The sequence below is a fragment of the Crinia signifera genome, chromosome 11 (assembly GCF_055691185.1).
Source record: "Crinia signifera chromosome 11, ASM5569118v1, whole genome shotgun sequence".
NCBI classification, from domain to species: domain Eukaryota; kingdom Metazoa; phylum Chordata; class Amphibia; order Anura; family Myobatrachidae; genus Crinia; species Crinia signifera.
This window is the reverse complement of record NC_139227.1, coordinates 75741016-75765562: the sequence shown is the minus strand read 5'-3', so window position 1 is coordinate 75765562 and position 24547 is coordinate 75741016. Positions and strand designations below refer to the sequence as shown.

Below are 24547 nucleotides of genomic sequence, written 5' to 3'. Positions count from 1 at the left end.
TGTGGTATAAGAATCCAGAATATTATCCAATATTGGTATCTGTCAACAAACAAAGGATAAGATTTAAATCCACAATTAAAACATTCTCTAATGGCACTGTGTGTGAGGCAGTCCTCATAGTAGGTTGTCACTTACGCACAGAAATCACCAGTAAATATATTGATCAACTCTATCCTTTCTTCGTGACAGATCTACCAATCAATCTTTTCACCTATCCCATTATTTGCCCAAAATCTATTGAACAAATAAAACAATTACCAGAAAGTAGCCAGATTCTAAACTTCATAGATCTTAGTGAAGATTATAGTCATCAACAACAAATCAAAAAGTGGAAAACATTCACACGGAATCATAATAGAACTGTACATAAACATGGATTCAAAACAAAGTAAAAAGACTGTAACATATCCACCTCCCCTACCTAACGAGACATGCCCACAATTCAGTGATCATTTGTATGAGAAAGAATCAGCTGGTTGTTTTGACATGAGGAAAACTGCAGTTTCCTCTACTCACAACTTCCAGAACAGTAATAAGGGTCCGCCCAATAGACAAAATAGGGGACCCCCACAAAGTAACAGGAGACCTTTAAGGCCTCCACAGAACCAAACCTTTCGTGCACCACCATACACCAGGGATTACAACAACACTGGCGCAGTTCATAAACAGACTACTTGTTTCAACTGTGGCCAGAACACACACTGGGCTAGAGATTGCCCTTTCCCTTCTCGGAAACCACAACAACCTTGCACGCCAAGACCCCAACAAGGGCTTTCCCGACAGGGTCCTACACCACCTCAAGAAAGCGTACTTTTCAGAGTTGACTGGACCGACCCTACCCATTGACGGGGCCCGGAGGAGGGTATTCCATCTTTTGTACAGTTCACTACTCACTGGGAAGATTCTCCCCTCATCACATTATATGTAGATGATGAGGGACTGTCCTTCCTGGTGGACAGTGGGGCCACTACCAGTGTTCTATGTTCCCTTAACTATGATGGTGAACTGCAAAAGACTGTTCCTATTGCACCCATAGTACCTGACATCAATTCACTCATCTCAGCCATCCCTGCAAACGCAGCTTTCTTTAGTGTCATAGACTTAAAAAAAAAAAAAAAATGCGTTTTTCAAGTATTCCTATTGACACAGAGACCCAATTACTCTTTGCTTTTTCATTTAAAGGTAAACAATTAATGTGGTGTCGTTTACCCCAAGGCTATATTGACTCTCCCGTGGTCTATAGCATAGTCCTCCAAGCCACATTGGCTCCATGGCACCCCCCCCATAGTTCTGTCCTGCTACAGTATGCAGATGATCTGCTTCTCTGTAGTGTCACCGAGGAGGCCAGCCGGTTAAATGGAATTTCATTGTTAATGTGGACACAAAGTGTCAAGAGCAAAATTGCAATGGTGTAAAACGCATGTCAATTACCTGGGTTTTGTACTCTCTGAGGGAGAAAGGAAAATCAGTCCACAACGCATACAGTCTGTATTGGGCCTGGTCACCCCAACTACCCAGAAGGATATGTTGTCTTTCTTGGGTATGGTAAGTTACTGCAGACAGTGGATTTCTGATTGTTCCTACTATGATAATATCTTGAGACAATGCACACTCAAAGACAAACCCAAGGTTATACAATGGTCAGATGAAATGTATTCTGCATTTAAAAAATTGAAAGAAATGTTAGTACAGAGTCCCGCGCTTGGTCTCCCGGACTATATGTTATCATTTCACTTGTTTGCAAGGGACACATGTACAACTATGGCGGGTGTACTGACCCAACTTCACGGAGGCAAAATGCGCCCTGTCGCATTTTTTTTCAAAAGTAATGCCTGTCACTGTGCAAGGAATGCCAGCTTGTCTTCGAGCACTGGCTGCCTGTGCAATGGTTGTTGAGATGTCCACATCACTTACATTAGGACATCCTACTGTGTTACATACCACACATAATGTCCTCTCCATCCTCAAAGGTCTACACACACAACACATGTCTGCCCAAAGACTCAGCGGCTATGAAGTACTCCTACTAGGGAATCCTTCTCTCACTGTAAAATACGCAACAAACTCAGAAGGACCTGTCCCTGTACTAAACGCACTTTTAGGTCTTAAAGGACCTGACGACGAGGCGCCGCCTCAACATGACTGTACTCTGACAATTGACTCAGAAACTTCACCCAGACAAGACATGTCGACTGTGCCTATCCCCGATGCCGACATAATATTTGTTGACGGCTCCTGCAGCCGTCCCAATGACAACACGTACCAGGCAGGATATGCAGTGGTTAAACTTCCAAACACCACCCTTGAAGCAAAGACAGTCCCCTTACAGTCAGCACAAGCTGCAGAACTCATTGCACTCACTCGAGCTTGTCACATTTACAAAAAACAAACCTGTCACAATTTACACAGACTCCAAATACGCTTACGGAGTTGTTCAGGCAACGCCGAGGCTTCACTGGCGCTGATGGGAAAGGCATATCACATGCGCAACTCATCACAGATCTCTTACACGCAATTACATTACCATCTCAAATTGCCATCCTTCATTGTAAAGCACACACTGGAGGAAAGGATGACATCAGCAAAGGCAACGCTCTCGCTGATACCGCTGCTAAACGTGCTGCCACTACAGCAACATATAACCTCACTCTTGCTGTCATCTCGCCTCCTTCGCTAGATGATACATACCTACTGACAGAATTACAGGCTGCTGCCTCTAATTCAGATCTATCAGATTGAACATATCCAATATTGCAGAAGAATCCACGGACTGGATTAATCTGCAAAGAGGGGAAACCATGTATACCCCAAACCAGTGCATCATTGTTCATAGTACATTACCACGGAGTAGGACACCATAGTATAGTAACAACTACTTTACTCCTCTCCAATGATTTCTACATTACTAATGCCAAAGAACTTGTAAAACAGTACATCAGTAGATGTATAGTGTGTCTTAGAAACAACCCAAACAACCCAAATAAAGCAAGACACCAACATCTAGAATACCCAACCACACCATTCACACATCTTCAAATAGATTTTACACATATCAATAATGCAGGAAGCTTATCCCACTAAATCAGAAGATGCAAAAACAGTAGCCCGCATACTCACGCGAGAGATCATTCCGCGCTGAGGATGCCCGCTCCAAATCAATAGCGATAAAGGTTCAGCCTTCACAGCCAAAGTCACAGCAGAACTAGTCAAAGCACTGCAAATAGAATGGAAGTTTCACATTCCATATCACCCACAGAGAATGACTCCACAAAAGACTCTAGGTTACTCCCCCTTTGAAGTACTGATGGGCAGACCTTTCCCCACTCCCTGGGCAAAGAACCCTTTAGTTACCACAGAAGGAGACTTAGAAATAATAAGAGAAGAGTATGTCAGATCCCTAATACAGAAACTTAATGAAGTTGAACAAAATGTTATCTTTAAGAATCCTTCTCATCCACAGATACCCACTCACCCATTTAGGGTTGGAGACAAGGTCGTTGTAAAGATCCTACCCAGAAATAAACATCCAGGAGATTTCACCTACGGTCCAGAAACAGAAGTGGTCGCGGTTACCAGGACGGCTGTCCTCACCGACGAAGGACCAACGTGGATCCATGCATCCAGAGTGAAGAAAATTCCACCTCCACCACACGTCAACATAGAGGTCGACACCGATCCCGAGACTGACACAGACGGGACGAGAGAGGTAATAACGGGGGCCAGTGGCTCTGACCTCCAACCTGGAGAAGACCTGCCGGCTGGAGGTGACGAGGAATCAGGGGTACAACATTCTGAAGCCGAGGACGACGCTACAGGATATGACTCCCCCCACCTTAGCCCTAGTGATTTTACTCGGGCTTGTTCTTTATAATTGTTTTGCTGAAGTTGATATAACCCAAAATGATGGACGCTTTACCTTCTGGTATAATTCTTCTAGCACGACTGTCGCTACTTTTATATTTTCTTATTGTGATATTGTATCTTGTTCAAACAATCAAGGCGGGAATCGAGGAGAACCACCGCTGCCCTGGCTGTGTAACATCCACCACACACCACACGCTGTAAGTCACGTATATATCTGTGTCACTAGTACTTACTGGGGAGATTCTTGCAACTCATGGGGGGCTGTTGGGTGGAACACTAGAGCAGATACCACTGCCTTTGATATCAGCCAAAACTGGGGATATCACCCCGATGTTGGCCTCCAGAAATGGTCCCATGGTCGATCCTTACTAACCCGTATGTCCCTACGAAAAAAGGGCACTTGCAATAGCCAATTTATCATTAACCTAGAAAACCCGGCCCCCGGCGATGCCGGACTATATGTCATGGGTAAATATCAATCAGGAGAAAGCGGGGGCCCAAGGGGAAGATTTCATTTAAAAGACATGTATGATAACCCAGAATACACCGCCCTCAAAACCACTGTAAAACCTAAAACACCACCATCATTCTTTAAACCACATGTCACTACTTTTAATGAAATGTTAGCCATTAACAACCCCACTTACGAAGACACTATAGCCATAGAGACTGGGTTATCTGACGTAAATTATTGGCTAGAATGGATGAAATATAATGCACGTAAAGTTAATCAAACTGATTGTTATGTGTGTGGAAAATCCAGACCCCACTTGGGTACGGTGCCCATACACATACCTTCAGACCAAGATAAATGTTTCTTTAGCCTGTATACTGATACTATTGTAGAAGAAACCAAATGTGAACAATGGAAGAAAGAATATCCCATAATGGTAAAGAATACCAATCCTGGTAGTACCATAACCATTTATCCTGGTAATTATACATGTTATTACTCAAACAGCACTGCACAAAACACTGTAGATCTGAAATTGTTTCCTGATGGGTATTGTGCTGAACGAAGACATATCAGTATACCCACCATGAAAAAATCATTAGGAGACATTTATTTTATTTGTGGAGACATGAGACTCAGGACAAAGCTGGACAATCCTTGGAAAGGAGAGTGTGCCCTGGCAAAGATCATTATGCCCATACACATTCTCCCAGCCGATTTGTCTGAGCCTCCTCCCACAAATAAACCTACCACAAACTCCAGAAACAAAAGAGAAGCTCCAAAGGAAAGCTTCGATCCACACATATACATAGACACTATTGGTGTTCCCCGGGGAGTTCCTAAAGAATTTAAGGCTCGTGATGAGGTCGCTGCCGGCTTCGAGTCCCTGCTTCCCCAGGTAACCATCAATAAAAATGTGAACTGGATAAATTACATATATTATAATCAACAGCGCTTCGTTAATGATACTAGGGACGCTTTGAAAGGTATTGCTGAACAGTTAGAAGCTACATCACAAATGACATTTCAGAATCGCATGGCTTTAGATATGATGCTTGCCGAGAAAGGAGGAACCTGTGTGTACATAGGTAAGGTTAATGGATGCTGTACTTATATCCCAGACAACACAGGTCCTAATGGAAAAACTACCCTAGCTATTAAACATCTAGAAAATTTATCCATCGAACTCAAGAAGAACTCAGGTATCACGGACCCCTGGAGTAGCTGGTTCGGATGGTTAAATGATTGGAAACACGCACTAACACAAATAGGCATATTTATCCTCATTGTAATTATTGTACTTATGATAGTAGGATATTGTGTCTTTTCCATATGCAAGAAGATTGGTTCCAAGTACCTGGATAATGTAACACCTGCTATGTACACTGATCTTGCCAAAAGCCCTCCCTCACCAGAAGATTATGGTGAATATGTCAAAATTCACCGTACCAAACAAGATGCCATCTACAAGAATCAAATTGTCTAAAAAGGACATTGATTCTAAGAGGGGATTGAAGGGTTAATCAGCCATCTTGTTTCTCTTTGAAGGGTTAATCAGCCATCTTGTTTCTCTGTGTTATAGTCTCTGTTCTTGCTTATCTCAAGAAGTTATGTTCTGGCTTGTTTCCAGTTCTCGCTTGCTAGCCCGTACTTTGTAACTTTCGTCAGGAATAGTACATTCTGTGATTTCTCATAACTTACGAATACTACACTCCCCTGTAAGGCGACGTATAAGCCACCCCACCTCTATGCTGTTATTCCCCTACCTCTGCACCAAATATTAACCAATCATGTAATTGAACCAGCACTGTATGTTATGTATAAATATGTCGTTTTGTCATCATTAAATCAGAGCTAAACCTTGTATCTGTGGTCATCGTTACTGGTCATATCATATAAGGTTACACTCTCACGGAGCTCTAAGGGGTCTTCACACTGAGGTCAAATAAGGTAATTAATAGATAAGGAAATCGATACATCGGCGCATGATCGATTTCCCAACAGCGACCATCCATCCGATCCGGGTTGTTTACGCCAGAGATCCAGGACACTCCCACCGCAGCCATATTGGAGCCTCGTGGATGCAGCAGAGATCACACAACGTCTGCTCCAGCGTGCACCGGACTGCAGGTATGTTTTTGTCAGGCCACTGCAGTCCACCCTACCCCCCCGTGTACCCGCTGCCCACCAATGTGTTTTGCGATCAGGCCACTGCAGTCCACCCTACCCCCCGTGTACCCGCTGCCCACCAATGTGTTTTGCGATCAGGCCACTGCAGTCCACCCTACCCCCCCGTGTACCCGCTGCCCACCAATGTGTTTTGATATCAGGCCACTGCAGTCCACCCTACCCCCCCGTGTACCCGCTGCCCACCAATGTGTATTGCTATCAGGCCACTGCAGTCCACCCCACCACCCCGTGTACCCGCTGCCCACCAATGTGTATTGCTATCAGGCCACTGCAGTCCACCCCCCCCCCCGTGTACCCGCTGCCCACCAATGGCAAAGGCCCCAGATGCATTATGCCACCACAGCCCACTATGCTCCCCTGCGGCCTACCCACTACACAGTATGCCACCACAGGCCACCCCACCCCCCTGCGGCCTACCCACTACCCAAAGCATAATGTTACCATCCAGCTGCCCTTTTGCAGGTGATGTTCTCCCACCCCCAGGATTTAAAAAAGTTTTGTAAACAAAATATTATAATAATATTTATTAAAATTTGTTTAATAATTTTGAAACCAAACATGTATTCTTAATAATAATATACAGTGTATTGAAACATATTTACATATACTGTTTATATGAAGACAACTTGTTTTGTCAAAAAGTATGTACATAGGTTTTTTCAAAATCTATTCATTTTTTACAGAAATGGCCCAGGCGATTGCCAAGGAACACGAATTTATAGAGGCGTTCCTTGAGAAATATAGGGAGCTGGACTGCCTTTGGAAAACTAAATCGAAGGAGTACAGCAATAAAATTAAAAGAGCTCAAGCGCTTCAGGAGCTGGCCCAATTCAGCAAGAGCTACAATCCCGAGGCTGATGCGGACTGGGTCCGAAAAAAAATACAGAACTTGAGGACCGTGTTCCTTAAAGAACACAAGAAAATTCAATCGTCCAAAAGGTCCGGTGCAGGAACTGCAGATGTATACGAGACGTCTTTATGGTACTACAACCTGCTGACCTTCACGTTGAGCCATGAGGTGCCAAGGTCGGGACTCTACCTAATGGTGGAGAGTGAGGCAGACGATGTGTTTGTGGGCCTGGATGAAAGTTCCCAGCCGTTGTCGGTAAGTACTGGTCCAATGTGTATACACCCCTTCCTCCTTTGTTTGTTTTAGGCTCCTATAGAGCATTCCTTTGCGGTCCCATCATTTTTTAAATGTGGTCTTCGCCATTAAAGTACTCCTTATATTGGTCCCTGACCTGTTTGGCTCTTGCTGTCCCCTGGTACTGCTGGGCCGGCGTCTCCAGGGACACGATTGGTGCAACCTCCCTAGGCTCGTCTGGGTCCTCCTGTGGTGCTGGTCCTGCCGGGCCGATGGGCCCTTTCTTTGCGCCGAAGTAGATTGTGCAGGACACAGCACGCCATGACGGCCCAGTCGATTTTATCCAGCCGCAGGTTAATGGCTGTGTGGAAAATGCGGAATCTACTAGCCATAATTCCAAATGCACTTTCCACAAGCCGCCGTGCCCTGGAGAGCCTGTAATTGAAGACCCGTTTGTCGTGGTCAAGACCACGTTTGGCATAGGGCTTCATGATGTGTTCATGAAGCCCAAATGCCTCGTCCGCCACGAAAACAAAGTTCAGCCCATGCTTCGTTTCTTTGACTGTGGGCAAGTGCAGGGTGTTGGAGGCGAGCCTCTGGTAGAACTTTGTGTCCTTCAAAGTTCCACCATCTGAAGCCCGCCCATTCCTGCCGACATCCACAAAGATGAATTCATAGTTCGCATTAACCACAGCCATCAGCACAATACTGAAGTACCCCTTGTAGTTGAAGTAGTAGGAACCACTGTGGGGTGGCTGATTAATGCGGACGTGTTTCCCATCAATGGCTCCTCCACAATTAGGGAAGTTCCACGCCTCGTCGAATTCAGCAGCGATGTTTTGCCACTCCTGCACGGTGTTGGGGAACTGGAACAAAAAAGAAAAGGAGATGTTAACTAATTGTTGTTATTTTCTTTTCAACAGACAACAAGCACAGAGAAAGAGGTTGGCCACACCTCAACCCCTACCCCAACCCCATCGCCAACCCCTGAGCCACCTGCAATTGACTCATCTGGAACAATCTGTGGAGTGCCAGAAACCCCCACCCCGCCACAACTATTCTCAAAAAAGAAAAAACGCAGGACAAAGACAGTCCCTGACTCAGACCCGGATGATGATATACTTATACGAGCAGAGCAGGTGCTGCGTAGGCCCCCTGACCAGTATGACACCTTCGGCAAATACGTGGCTGAGGGCTTGCGGAAGTTGAATCCGGAACAACAGATGGCGTTCGAACGTCTCACTAGCGAACTCCTGTTTAGGGGCCGTCTTGGCCTTCTGACAATTCAAACCAAATTAGTTGGACTTCTCCCATGGCAGGAGACGCCATCTACTAGTAGTGCCGTACCCTCACCAGCACTTGCCTCATTGCCTGAAACCACCCCACCGAGTGCGCAATCCTGTACCCAACCGGCTACACCTCCTCGCTACAGTCACCTGTATACATCATTGTTGAGTGACAGCACGGACCAAGACGAAACACCGGTTTTACAAGATTTATAAGCACATTCCATACAATTATTTCAAAGTTGGCATGGAGTAGTATGGCACACGGTGCTTGTCGTGGAGATAATGGCTATGGTGACCTGTTGCATACCGCAGAACAATGGGGCCGGGACCATTGCATCTGCGGTATGCAACAGGTAATCCTGATGGCCCTTTCATTATCTGCGCTACAAGCACCGTCTGTCATACTGCTCCATACCACAAGGCAATGAGGCATTGGTTTGGTTTTATGTTAATACTTGTTAGGGCACTTTGCCTAGGTTTTATATATTATGTGTGTTTTTGCTATAGGTCCATGCATGGGGCAGTATGGCACATGGTGCATGTTGCGCAGACAAAGAAAGGACCTTCATGCTACTGTGGCGCACAGTGCAGAGCAATGGGGCCGGGACCAATGCTTCTGTACTAGGTGCCATGCATGCATGAGGGAGCTTTCATTGTCTGCGCTACATGTGCCGTCTGCCATACTGCCCCTTAACGCACGGCAATTAGGCATTTCATGTGCCGTCTGCCATACTGCCCCTTAACGCACGGCAATTAGGCATTTCTGTGGTTTTATGTTAATTCTTTTACTTGTTAGGGCACTTTGCCTAGGTTTTATATATTATGTGTGTTTTTGCTATAGGTCCATGCATGGGGCAGTATGGCACATGGTGCATGTTGCGCAGACAAAGAAAGGACCTTCATGATACTGTGGCGCACAGTGCAGAGCAATGGGGCCGGGACCAATGCTTCTGTACTATGTGCCATGCATGCATGAGGGTGCTTTCATTGTCTGCGCTACATGTGCCGTCTGCCATACTGCCCCTTAACGCACGGCAATTAGGCATTTCATGTGCCGTCTGCCATACTGCCCCTTAACGCACGGCAATTAGGCATTTCTGTGGTTTTATGTTAATTCTTTTACTTGTTAGGGCACTTTGCCTAGGTTTTATATATTATGTGTGTTTTTGCTATAGGTCCATGCATGGGGCAGTATGGCACATGGTGCATGTTGCGCAGACAAAGAAAGGACCTTCATGCTACTGTGGCGCACAGTGCAGAGCAATGGGGCCGGGACCAATGCTTCTGTACTATGTGCCATGCATGCATGAGGGTGCTTTCATTGTCTGCGCTACATGTGCCGTCTGCCATACCGCCCCTTACCGCATTGCAAACTTCATTAACATTTTATAGCAATATTTAAAAAAAACACAAAGCACTTTTTTAAATTATGTGTACTCAATGTGCAGTATGGCACATGGTACATGTGGTGCAGACAAAGGACAGGGCCACGTGGCGCATAGTGCATATCAATGGGGCCGGGACTATTGCATCTGCACTATGCGCCACGTGAGGTGGAGGGGACATGCATTATCTGCGCTACAAGCACCATGTGGCATACTGATCTCTACCTCATGGCAGACCAAAGCCATTACAATTGTTGTTTTTTTTGGGGGTATTTGCATTACTGTTTTTGCACTTTTTATATTTATACTTGAAAAAATACATTTATAAGTATTTGTGAATCTGACGGTTAAATTATTTTAATAAAAAAAATAATGTTTTCACTACAATTGTGTGCTGCATTTTTCCTTACCTTGCAATACTGATGCTGCAGGACCTTCACAATCGCTTTACAGGTCTCCGGTATAATCAGGCCCAAAGCTTGCGGGGAGATGATGGCTCCAAACTTGAGGTCCGCCAGCGATCGTCCTGTTGCCAGAAACCTGAGGGTCACCACCAGCCGGTCCTCAGCAGGGATAGCCATGCGGTACTTGGTATCCTGCTTCTGGATGAGGGGGGTGACAAGACGCAGCAGCTCCTGGAAGGTCTCATCGTCCATGCGAAGAAAATTCCTATAATCCTGGGGATTATTCTCGCGAATCTCCATCAACAGGGGCATATGAGACCGCGCCTGTCGGCCTAGGATCCACTGCTTGGTCCAGCAGGACCGAGCCTTCCTACGCTGGGCCCTCATCCTCCTCACCCTGAGTACAGCGTAGGAAACAGGAATTCTTGCTGGAAAGAATCCATAATGCAAAAATCTGAATGGGAAAAATAAAAGCACACTTTGTAATGCCAGGCAAAAACAAAGCAGACCAAAATAACAATGTGCAGCGTTCAGCAGGTATACACCAAGCCTCACTAGTCACAAAGCAGAAATGAGGTCCTTTAAAATGGCTACTGGTCTTTGTCCCCCCTCTGCTAGCCCAGCCCCTTTAATTACATGTCATAAACGACCATGGCCAGTGCACACACGATGTACTCACGATCCGCACATCCGATGGTCGTACGACCGTCGGGAGCGACGTCATATCGTATCGTATCGTATCTACATCGTAATTACATCGTTTGCAAAAGAAACACGATCGTTAGCACATCGTGAGTAGGCCGCGGGAGAGCGCTCCAGGGAAGTGCACGTTAAATCGTTAGTCGATCGTTAGACGATCCTGATCTTTCTGGTGTGTATGGGGCCTAACATGAAGTTTGCAAGTGCGGTGTAATGACTGTGGCTGCTCCTCTGCTAGGTAGGTATAGATCCCCTTCAATTACAATTACTGCATTGTGTTACAGAACTTTTTAATTATCCCAGATAGTTCCTCTTCTGTAAATCAGTGACAGTTACTTCTCTGCTAGTTGTGTCTTCGGCTCCTGACCTGCAGCAGGAGGTGCTGGGTCGTCCTCGGCTCCGCCTGTCGTGCTGTTCTGGGTCGGCCTCTGCGTCCACCCCCGGCTTCTATCAGGCTGGGGATCTTCCTCTGTCCTCTCCTCCGCTGGGCTGTCCCCTGTCCTCTGAGCGGCTCTTGTCCTTGATGTTGCATCGTGTTCAAAGCTCACTTTCAGGCAGGCATCTCACAGGGCAGCTCCGCACCACTGAGGGGGCTTCCACAGGTCTCTCCAGCTAGGGGTCCTTTGCGTGTCCTCCACACTTCTGGTTCCTCGAGAGAGGGTGTCCTCCGCGGTGCCTGCGCGCCTTGGTCTCCACTTGCTGCGTCCTCTATCTTCTTCGGAGCAACCCCGGGGGAATCCTCCGGCTGGGTGTGCTCCTAGGTAATTTACCCCCTCAGCACCTTCTTCCTTGAGGTTCTAGTCTTTAATCTCTCAGCTCCTCCACGGGCAGGCACTATGTAGGACACCTCGGCAGCACACAACATCATTGTTCTCTCCGGGTTTGGGGCTCCTCCTGTGGTTGGCAGCTAGTGGGGGCAGCGCGGTTCCCAATCCCAATCCCTTCCCTCTGGCGGCTGGCCGGCAGCAGTAGGGGACTTGGAGGAGCCTGGCACTCCTGGCGCCATTCCTGGTCACACAGCTGCGCAGCCTCCGCTCCTTACAGGTCAGCAGCTCACAGCACTGCACAGGCCCTTGTCCTCTCCAGGGATCACCCTTCCCGGTGCCGGCACTCTCTGCTGTGGGTTATGCATCGCTGCAGGACCGCCTCTGCTCCCCCTGCCCTACCTCTCTATAGTCCCTGTCACTGGCTCCCTCGCCATAGCCTGTACTGGCTGTATCATATATTTTTATATTTCTTTTTACTCAAAGGCTATATATCCCCCTTCCCACACAGATTTAAGTTGACGAGGCTGAAGTTGGCTTCTTATTCACTTCTTATTCAAGCTCCAGCTTCTTATTCAGAAAAATCCCTCTTGCGAGGGTTAATGAGTATTGGGACACACATTTGACACCTAAAATCATCAGAGGGGGGCCACTTACAGATGACCCAAGTGTATTTTGCCTGGCCCAACACATACTTGCCTACCCTCCTGCATTTAGCGGGAGTCTCCCGCTTTTTCAATCCTTCTCCCGCCCCCCGCAAATCCCTTGGTTCCTCCCGGTTTTTTGTCCCCTTTGCAAAAAAAACAACGGTACTTGTGGAGTATCACGGCTCCCATCGCATGCCATCGCATGCCAAATGTAGTGGCATGAGATGGCATGCGATGGGATGCGATTTTTACAGTTTTTGAGCTATTTTTAGCAAAAATCGCATACAATCGCATTGCATGCAATCAAATCGCATGTGATGCGATTGCATGCGTTTTTGCACTGAAATGCATCCAAATGCATAGAAATGTGCAGCAAACATGTTAAATGCCCCCAAATGTTTTTTGGAGTGTCCCACCCCCACTATCAACACAAACCCGAAGCGCGGCGGGCGTAGCGAGCCCGCGAGGGGCGGCGGTACGCGTCCTATGACCTTTTCATACCCCCACTATCCACGTCGGCGTGGAGTTGAGAATAGAATAGTGTGGCGAGCGCAGCGAGCCACCGAGCCCGAAGCGTGGCGAGGGGACGCGGACACCTGTGAAGCCCGCGAGGGGACGCGGATACCTGTGAAGGTATCCGCGTCCCCTCGCGGGGCGCGCTGCGTTTGCCACGCTTCGGGCTCGGTGGCTCGCTGCGCTCGCCACACTATTCTATTCTCAACTCCACGCCGACGTGGATAGTGGGGGTATGAAAAGGTCGTAGGACGCGTACCGCCACCCCTCGTGGGCTCGCTATGCTCGCCACGCTTCGGGTTCGCGTTGATAGTGGGGGTGGTACACTCTAAAAAATGACATTTGTGGGCATTTAACATGTTTGCTGCACATTTCAATGCATTTGAATGCATTTCAGTGCAGAAACGCATGTGATCGCATCGCATGTGATCGCATCGTATGCGATGCAATGCGATTTTTTAGCATGCGATGCCCATCGGGGGAGCCGTGATACTCCACAAGTACCAAAAAACCTGAGTGCGCATGCGCGAACGCGATGTTGCGGGGGCGGGGCCTGAATGCGTGGGGTTGTGACGTCATTATGACGGCCACCGCGGGGCTGTGTGGGTAGCGCTGGCCGTGGTGCTGCAGCAGGAGAATGGGCGGGAGCTTGGAAGCGGCAGCGGACTGTGGAATGTGAGCGGGGAGCACGAGTATCAGGAGCGGAAGCTGCAGTAAGTATAACTCTGTTATACAGCAGCCTGACTCACCAGGGGAAACCTGTGGTGATCAGACCGGTGCCCCGCATCTCCTCTCTGGCTCCTGAGCCTCATTGCTGCCAAGCTCCGCAAGTTGCTGGGCTGTTCTCTCCGTCCCTCCTCCTTCTCCTCCCTGCTGTGTCTTACTCTACTGTCTCACACATACGTACAATGAGCTGCTCCTATGTCATTGTACCCAGCCTACGTACACTGCACCTTACACCGTACAGTTTCTATTTAAAATAAATAATTGTTCTAGCCACAAAAGTAAAATTGAAATGTCCATCCTAAGCACCACACCTTTTTGTTATGTGTAGTAAGGTCACAGCATAGTCAGGTCGTTATGGTTTCTCTTCTTAAATAAATAAAACCTCGATTGTCCTGTATAATCTAGATTAAATTGACTAATCCAGCCACCTAATTGTACCTAATTAATTCTATAAATATTGTCATTTATTAAGCTTGAACTCCTTCCTTTTGATGTTTCGTTTAATATCTGCCCTGTTACACAGTAAAATTCTTTACAGCACAACAAGGGTTAATCGGCCATCTTTAGTTAGTACACCAATTAAGTATAGTAGTAGTACGTTTATTTATAAGGCGCCACAAAGTGTCCGCAGCGCCGTACATAGCAAACAAAAAAAAAACAAATTACAAGGTAACGTACAGGGTGTGTAGAAAGATACAGTATAAATAGGGGTATAGCTGGTAGAACTAAAATCAGCATCAGTTCAGAAGTAGGTGTCAAAATTGTCAAGGAGACCGAAGATGAAGTAGAGGAAGGGAAGAACAGGACAGGAGCACAGGTGAGGTAATGAGGTAGGGTGAGTACGTGAGGAAGGAGGGCCCTGCTCATAAGAGTTAACATACTAAAAATAGGTGGGTGGACGAACGAAATACAATAGGATAAGTAGGAACGGAGGGGAACGGAGGCAGGATAGGAGGATCAAAAGAGGTTAGGAGGAGGGATAGGCTAGTCGAAAAAAGTGGGTTTTGAGGGAGCGCTTGAAGGAGGTAAGGGAATCAGATAGCCTGATGGGTGGCGGGAGGTTGTTCCAGTGCAGGGGGGCAGCGCGAGAGAAATCTTGGACACGGGAGTGGGAGGAGGTGATTAGGTGAGAGGTCAGTCGGCGGTCAGCGATGGAGCGAAGAGGACGGGAGGGAGTGTGGATAGAGATCAGTGAAGAGAGGTAGGGAGCTGTGGAGGAGGAGAGAGCCTTGTAGGTGGTGGTGAGGAGTTTAAAGAGAACTCGGAAAGGAATGGGGAGCCAGTGAAGAGATAAACAGAGGGGGGAGGCGGAGGTAGAGCGGCGGGAGAGGAAGATGAGCCTAGCAGCAGCGTTAAGAATGGATTGGAGAGGTGCGAGGCGGGTGAGAGGTAGCCCAGAGAGAAGGATGTTGCAGTAGTCAAGGCGGGAGATGACAAGAGAGTGAATGAGAATTTTGGTCGCGTCAGTGGAGAGGAATGGTCTGATGCGTGAGATGTTGCGTAAAGGTGGTAATGAAAACCATAGGAGCTGATGAGGGTGCCCAGAGAGGTGGTGTAGAGGGAGAAGAGGAGAGGGCCAAGGACTGACCCTTGGGGAACACCGACTGGCTGGGGGGTAGTAGGAGAGGAGGAGCTCGGAGTGGAGACGGAGAAGGAGCGATCGGAGAGGTATGAGGTGAACCAGGAGAAGACCGTGCCAGTGATGCCAAAGGAGCGGAGGGTGTTGAGCAGGAGAGGGTGGTCAACAGTGTCAAAGGCAGCCGACAGATCAAGCTGGATGAGGATAGAGAAGAGGCCTTTGGATTTAGCCGATAGTAGATCGTTAGTGACTTTGGTCAGGGCAGTTTCAGTGGAATGTAAAGGGCGGAACCCGGATTGGAGGGGGTCTAGAATGGAGTTAGCAGTAAGGTGGCTTAGGAGACGATTATAGGTCAGACGTTCTAGGAGTTTGGAGGCAAAAGGGAGGAGGGAGATGGGCCTGTAGTTGGATGGAGAGTTGGGGTCCAGATTTGTTTTTTTGAGAATTGGGGAGACAAGAGCATGTTTGAAGGAGGAAGGGAAGATCCCAGAGGATAGGGAAAGATTAAATAGGTGAGCCAGGTGAGAGCAGACTGATGGACTGAGACGACGGATAATATTGGAGGGGATAGGATCAAGCGGGCAGGTGGAGGGAGAAGCGGATTGAAGGATAGAGTGGACTTCAGCAGCAGTGGTGGGGTAAAATGAGGACAGGGGTTGGAAGGAGGGGAGTGGAGATGTAGGAGGGGAGGAGGGAGAGGGTGAGGTCATGGAAGCAGTGATGGCAGTCCTGAGAGAGGAGATTTTGGTTGAAAAGTAGGTAGCAAAATCAGCGGCTACGATGGAGGACGGAAGAGCTGAAGGAGGGGGGGAGAGCAAGGAGTTGAAGGTGGCGAAGAGCCTGCGGGGATTGGATGATTGGGAAAGGATGAGGGACTTAAAGTAGGATTCCTTGGCCAGAGCAAGGGCAGAGCTGAAGGAGGAAAGAATGAATTAGAATGGTCATGGATAGACCAGGTCTGTATAATAAAATTCCTGCTTCCCAATAAAAGTTTTTCTGTACAGCATAGCAAGGGTTAATCGTCCATTTTGGTTTTAGTGCATTACGGCCGTGTATAGACTAGGTCTGCACAATTAGGGGGAAATTTACTAAAGGAAATTTGTAAAAAAATAGGTGTATTTGTATTTAGAAATACACTTATTTTTGACATTTACTATCCCGAAAATACGGCAATTCGTAGTCGGATTGAAAGCACATCAATACGACTACGAATTGCCATATTTTCTGGATAGTTAGTATCCAAATCCTCTTTGTATACATTTTAAGAAATTAGGTGACACTATTGAAAGATTGTAACGATTTACTGATTATCTTTATTGCACAACATTCAATTACCGGAGAACACAGCCAGCCATAAAACAGATAACATTCTTTGCATTACCACAACACTGACATTCTCAATGGGGATTATTAAAGTTGTGGATACCAGTGCTATATTTATTCTTCTTTTTTGAATGTTATATCAATATTATGTTTATACTTTTGTTCATGTTCTGTAATGTTTTCTATATATTATGATCACTTTTTTAATGTATTAACCCTCAGAGTATATTCTTGTCATAGAGATGAGGGGTGACATTCTATGCTGTGCGATTATCGTTATTTTGCGGTAATTAGACCACAAAATGGCGATATCGCATTTTCCCATTAAATCGTTGATTTAATGGGATGCGCATAGGGGCTGAAATCGCATATTTTGTGCGTTAAGGTCTGGTGAATAAAAATGCGAGATTAATTCGCATTTTTATCGCATCCAGATGTTTGCGCACAGAAAAGTATACAAGTCGCTTATTTAATGCTATGCGCATTTGCACATCGCATTATTTAAGTGACTAATTTTCGCACTAGTTTCAGACCTGGGTCTGTTAGGCGAATTAGCCAGAACCCTGCACAGATCGCAATGTTCCGTGCAGGGTTCTGCTGTAAAAAATAAAACAAATGGTTAAATAAAAAGAAAAACGAGCGCGGGGTCCCCCGCCCGAGTGTAACCAGCCCCGGGCTCACTGAGCCGGTGCTGGTAACATAAAATCAGGGTCCCCGACAAATAGGGGTCCCCTTGATTTTATGAAACCAGCACCAGACTCAAGGTCCGGCGCTGGTTCCCAAAATACGGGGGACAAAGTGACTAGGGGTCCCCCGTATTTTAAGAACCAGCACCGGACACAACCAGCCAGCAGGGTAATGTCACAGCCGGGGGGAGACTTTTTATACAAGTCCCCCCGGCCAAAGCATTAACCCCCTGGCTGGTCAGCATGGGCAGGGGTCCTGGGGAAGTGGGGACCCCCCAATGAAGGGGTCCCCCCCTCCAGGACTTACCAGCCCATGCTGATAGTCCGGGGCTGTCCTCCATGCCCCTGGGCTGTGGGCATGGAGCTGATGCTTTGTGTAAAAAAAAGAATGATAACTATTGTTTTACACTGGCGAACTATGAGTCCCAGCAAGCCTACCCCGCATGCTGGGACTTGGGGAACCACAAGTCCCAGCATGCGGGGCATTAAAGTGCCCGCTGGCACTTGTAGTTCTGCAGTGTAAAAAATAGTGCACAAAATCACACTGACACCCTGTAAAATAAAACTTTAATACACACAAAACACACACACACTGATACTTACCTACCTTGAGCCCGTAGGTCGGTCCCTGGATCCTGGATTCTTCCTCCGGGGCTCCAGGGCAGAAGAGTCCGGTTCCGGGGCCTTGGTCCTGGTTCCGGGGCTGGTCCTGGGGTTCCGGGGCTCCTGGCGTGAAGAATCCGGGGTCCGGGATCCGTGGTAGTCCAGAGGGGTACCTAAGGAGGGAAATCCAACTCACCTGCTCCCCGGCGGCGACCTCCGGTGACAGCGCTGCTCCCGACTGGTACCCGGCTTAAAGGACTTTGTCCGGCGCTGAGATGTTGCCTCCTCGCCGTCTCTGAACAGAATGATTTCTCGGCCAATCAGGAGCCGAGAAAGTCGGCTCCTGATTGGCCAGAAATCATTCTGAATATAGACGCCGAGGGAGTAACATCTCTGCTCTGGATGCGCTGAGATGTTACTCCCTCGGCGTCTATATTCAGAATAATTTCTGGCCAATCAGGAGCCGACTTTCTCGGCTCCTGATTGGCCGAGAAATGATTCTGTTCAGAGACGGCGAGGAGGAAACATCTCAGCGCCGGACAAACTCCTTTAAGCCGGGTACCAGTCGGGAGCAGCGCTGTCACCGGAGGTCGCCGCCGGGGAGCAGGTGAGTTGGATTTCCCTCCTTAGGTACCCCTCTGGACTACCACGGATCCCGGACCCCGGATTCTTCACGCCAGGAGCCCCGGAACCCCAGGACCAGCCCCGGAACCAGGACCAAGGCCCCGGAACCGGACTCTTCTGCCCTGGAGCCCCGGAGGACGAATCCAGGATCCAGGGACCGACCTACGGGCTCAAGGTAGGTAAGTATCAGTGTGTGTGTGTTTTGTGTGTATTAAAGTTTTATTTTACAGGGTGTCAGTGTGATTTTGTGCACTATTTTTTACACTGCAGAACTACAAGTGCCAGCGGGCACTTTAATGCCCCGCATGCTGGGACTTGTGGTTCCCCAAGTCCCAGCATGCGGGGTAGGCTTGCTGGGACTCATAGTTCGCCAGTGTAAAACAATAGTTTACATTCTTTTTTTTACACAAAGCATCAGCCCGATGCCCACCGGCCAGGGGCATCAGGGACAGCCCGGACTATCAGCATGGGCTGGTAAGTCCTGGAGGGGGGGGACCCCTTCATTGGGGGGGTCCCCACTTCCTCAGGACCCCTGCCCATGCTGACCAGCCAGGGGGTTAATGCTTTGGCCGGGGGGACTTGTATAAAAAGTCTCCCCCCGGCTGTGGCATTACCCTGCTGGCTGGTTGTGTCCGGTGCTGGTTCTTAAAATACGGGAGACCCCTAGTCACTTTGTCCCCCGTATTTTGGGAACCAGCGCCGGACCTTGAGCCCGGTGCTGGTTTCATAAAATCAAGGGGACCCCTATTTGTCGGGGACCCTGATTTTATGTCACCAGCACCGGCTCAGTGAGCCCGGGGCTGGTTAGACTCGGGCGGGGGACCCCGCGCTCGTTTTTTTTTTAATTTAACCATTTGTTTTTTTTTTTACAGCAGAACCCTGCACGGAACATTGCGATCTGTGCAGGGTTCTGGCTAATTCGCCTAACAGACCCAGGTCTGAAATTAGTGCGAAAATTAGTCACTTAAAAAATGCGATGTGCAAATGCGCATAGCATTAAATAAGCGACTTGTATACTTTTCTGTGCGCAAACATCTGGATGCGATAAAAATGCGAATTAATCTCGCATTTTTATTCACCAGACCTTAACGCACAAAATATGCGATTTCAGCCCCTATGCGCATCCCATTAAATCAACGATTTAATGGGAAAATGCGATATCGCCATTTTGTGGTCTAATTACCGCAAAATAACGAAAATCGCAGAGCATAGAATGTCACCCGCTGTGTTTTTGGGCTTGTTAGGAATAGCTTGTGATGCATGCTTCAGTATTGCATCACATTAGCTGGATACACATTAGACAATGTTGCCGATAGCAGAGATTATCCGCCGGATCGCACAACATACTCAATTCCAGGGGTGTAACAATAGCGGAAGCTATTGCTGGGGGTTAATGCGATGGGCACAGCAGCCGAATATGTCGCCTCTGACCTGGCGCCCTCCCCCTGCTCCTTCTCTTCCCCTCCTCACCGCTGCCGCCCAGTCCAATTCAATTAAATGTGAAGGCTGCAAAGTGCCATTCCATAGATGTACGCAGTAAAATTAGCTATGTTATGGGTATCATAGTGGGCAAATATGTGCGCAGCCGAACATCGCAGTAATGTTAGTAACATAATAGCTTAGCGTAATCGCCCCACAGAATCAGTGGATATTGCCTGCACATTGCAGAATAAGCTGCAATCAGTGCATCTGGATTTGGGCTAGGGATAACACATGAAGAAGATCCCATGCACACAGCGTCCAGCCTCCAATATAGTTATATACGGCCTGCAAGGAATATGACAGTAGCTGGAGTCTTATTTGCATAATTTCCCATCATACATTAAGGCCATCCAGTTTCACACATGACATGTTAGGTGCAGGATGTACAGACTAGAGCAGGGCTGGGCAACACCGGCCCTCCAGATGTTAATGAACTACACATCCCAGGATGCTTTGCATTGGTTTTGCTATGTGGCCATACTGAAACTGATGCAAGGCATGCTGGGATGTGTAGTTCATTAACATCTGGAGGGCCGGTTTTGCCCAGCCCTGGACTAGAGCATGGCGCCATGCTTTATCTAAGGGGAGGACCATTCACCAATGCTAGCATGGAGGGGAGGACCATTCACCAATGATGAAGCCCTGGTGTGGCTGGCCAGGAATGGATGTGCTATCTGTGGGGATCAGCCCCCCTGCTCTGATAGGATCAGCTGCCTTTCTGTCAGTCCAGGACAGGATGATTAGGATGTCAGACAGGGAGAACAGCCAATCAGGGCAGTGTACTGTTATTCCCCTTCCCACCCAGAGATGTCCTAGCTGTCTCCTCCTTGTTCTTCCAACTCCATTCTGCTCTGTGTCCCCTCCCTCTCTCCTGTGTCACTTTCCCTCTCCTGTGCTCCTCTTCCCCTCCCCGCAGCCACTGCTGCCCCTGGACTCTCCAGGACATGTCCCTGTGCACAGCTGACTGTAGGATGTAGGTATTTCACTGTGAGCAAAGGATTAATTGATGATATATGTACATGAGCATTATACAATTAAAATGTGTGTGTGTGTGTGTGCCTCTGCTGGAATTAGAATAATGTGTGTTGGTAATAATACTATGTACAGTATGAGTGTACAGTTAATAATACCCCTTTTAAACCCCCTTCTCACTGCAGGCAAATTCCCGGGTCTAGCATGTTGACCCGGAAATTTGCCTTTTAACACAGTTTTTTTTACAGTGTGAACGGGTCGCATCCCCGGATAACATACACGGGTAAAACCCTTCTTTTTGAGATCCGGGTATGCAGACACAGGTTGACCCGTTCTCACTGCATAAAAACCCGTGTTAAAAGGCAAGTTACCGGGTAGAACCTCTTCACCCTGGAATTTGCCTAGCAGTGAGGTCCGTCGTTGCAGTCCCCGGCATTTTAATGCCGGGTAAAAGCCGTGTACTTCTCGCTTGCAGTGAGAACACAGTATTAGACATACTACTTGGGAATTACCCGGCATTTTGACTGCTGGGTAATTTTCCCGGGTGTCGCCTGCACCCTTTCACACTTACAGCAGCAATTTACTGGTTGAAGCAGTTCTACCTGGTATTTTGCTGAAAAACCTGGGTTTTTCTTACTGTATGTTTGAAAGGGTCAACCCGGGTCGTAAATCCTGGATCCTCAACCCAGGTTAAAAACAAGGGTCGGAGACCCGTGTTTTAACACCTGGCAACCCAGGTTAAAAACAATGGTCGGAGACCCGTGTTTTAACACCTGGGTTGACCCTTTCAGACATACAGGTAGATGCGTGTTCATGTGCAAAAACCTGGGATTTTGGAATGTCTAAAATGGGGTATAACTTTGCATGTGTCCTAAAATCAACAGAAAACATGAGTGATATCTAAAAAAAGAAAAGCAAAAGGCATCACATGTGCCCCAAATTCATATGTCACTTCGTTATACCCCTTATTTATATTATGACACACAGATATGTTCCCATTTCATAATATGAATATGATATCCAGTAATGTCCATAATTGATTGTTAAATGTTGGTGCTTGTTAGGAGACACAGGCTGAATTATGAAAAGGTGAAACTGATTGGGCATGTCTGTTCTTTGGGGGGGGGGAGGGTATTCTGGTTGATTCACACGAACGCGAATTTGCATCCTTTTGAGTCAACCGGATCTCGCCTTGCGATTGGTGGTACGCCGGCCCACCATTCACAAGTCACCTACGTTCACACTAGCTGCGAATGGATGTTTACATAAACATCCTTTTGCAGCCTATGGGGTAACACTCACATCATTCAATAATCGCTGACCATCGAATGATGTGCAACATGCGGGCATATCTAAGGTTGCTCAGAGCAACCTTAGATCTGCGTGCACATTGGGAGGGAAGTGGGCAGGCAGCTGGCATCCGGTGATGTCACCTGGCTGCCCCCAGCAACCACGTCATTGGCCCATTAGCATGAGAATGCCCAGCATTCTCATTGGAATGCCCATGGAATGCTGGGTGTTCCCATACGCTAATGGGCCGCCACACGCCTCCGTTCGCAGTGGCTGCACGCACCCAGCACATGCGCAGAAATGCGCAATGTGAAATAATTGGCACCGTGAGAATGCACACAACCATACGAATGGATCGGAATAAGGTCCTTTATCTGTGTTAATGACATGCAGTGTTATGGGCCCTACACACGGAATGATATTCAGGCATTTTCTGAGTGCTTTACATAATTTCACTGATGCTCACAAAGGCCCTTATTCTGCATCGGACGGTACGGCCCGCGTGCGGCCGTACCGCCGATGTTTTTAGTCTGCACATGCGCAGAGGTCAATCTGCGCATGTGCAGCCCCCTTCGCCGCAGACGTATTTCGTCCGCCGCAAAGGGGGCGTATAGGGGCGTGAGGGGCTTCATACCCTCATTTCCCTATGTGTACGCCCCGCGTTTCATGGGCGTTCCCATGCAAACGCGGGGCGTATGCATGGTAATGAGGGTATGACGCAACTCATGGGGGCGGAAAGCTGACGTCGCCGGATGTCAGCTCTCAGCCCCCATACAAGCTATCACACGGACGATTGTCCGTGTGGTCTCAGCTTGCGGGAGCTGCTGGGGCGTGCGGACCTGCCTTCGATGGTCGACGACCATCGAATGCAGGGGGCAGCTCCCACCATGGTGGAGGCGTACGCCTCCACCATTTTTATGCGGATCGCCAGCCGTCCGTGTACGGACGGCCGTGGCGATCCGTCTCGTGGGCGGGGATTGGTTTGTGCGGCCGGAGCACCGTGTGCGGCTCCGGCCGCACCAACCAGAATAAGGGCCAAAGTGCCTGAATATCGCTGTGTGTGTGTGGTCTACATAGCGATCTAAATCATAGTTGCCGACCCTCCTGCATTCTGCAGGAGACTCCCTGTAATAACAGCAATCTCCCTCTCTCCCTCATTAGTCTACCAATCTCCCTCATTTCACCTAGCCCACATTATACTGTTACATTTTTTAGTAAAAAAGGAATGAGAGATAGATACTTTCACATTGAATCATCTGCACCATTTCCCAGCACTTTACCAGGTATAGTAGCTCTTACTAACTGCTTTGGGGTCATCTACATTTGGAAATAAGTCATTTTAAAAGATCCCTCTCAGATGTAGCAGTACACCCCCACGCTTCTGGGTGCCACATTCACAATCTCTCTCCATATATGGCACTAGAAACGCCCTTTGGGTGGAGCATGACACGCCCCCTCAATGGAGCGCTGTGCAAAATTCTACTACCAACTACAATCTCCCTGAATCTAGTTTTGAAAAGTAGCCAAGTATGATCTAAATGTGCGGCCCTGCGGGTTTTAATCTGGCGCTGATCAATAACCGGCATGTAGGTTATTAATCGGTCGGAGACAGTGTTCTCTCCAGAGAACACTACCCCTGACAGATCGCTCAGCACACATTGCTGGCAAATTGCTGTGTGCTGAATGATCATGCTGAGCGTTCTGAGCAAGCTAGCATCGATCAGCGGGTCACTACATGTGTAGGGCCCATTACTCTGCCCCCTGCTCCACCCATCCCCACCCGCCCGTCTATGACCCCCATAGAGGGAGAATAGAATAGGTGGCTCGCGTAGCGAGCCACCGTGCCCGCAGCGTGGCGAGCTCAGCGGGGCTTTTTTTTTGCGCTCGCCATGCTGTCTGACTCCAGGCAGTCGAGATCCCGACGTCGGGATAATGACTGTCGGGATCCCGACTGTCGGAGTCACATACC

The 24547-nt window shown here is 48.1% G+C and overlaps 1 protein-coding gene across 3 annotated transcripts in view; it reads left to right on the top strand.

Moving 5' to 3' along the window:
* Positions 1 to 24547, top strand: part of LOC146045901 (uncharacterized) — a 162632-nt gene that overhangs the window by 59699 nt on the left and 78386 nt on the right. For 2 of the 3 annotated variants that reach the window (XM_083165023.1, XM_083165024.1), the window contains 2 exons: positions 7192 to 7613; positions 8516 to 10987. The exons of the other annotated variant lie outside the window; for it this stretch is intronic. In XM_083165023.1, coding sequence (XP_083021149.1) covers positions 7192 to 7613; positions 8516 to 9094 — 1001 coding nt within the window. In that variant the 3' untranslated portion in view covers positions 9095 to 10987. Of the gene's footprint in view, positions 1 to 7191; positions 7614 to 8515; positions 10988 to 24547 lie in introns of those variants that run through there. 3 annotated transcript variants of the gene reach the window in all.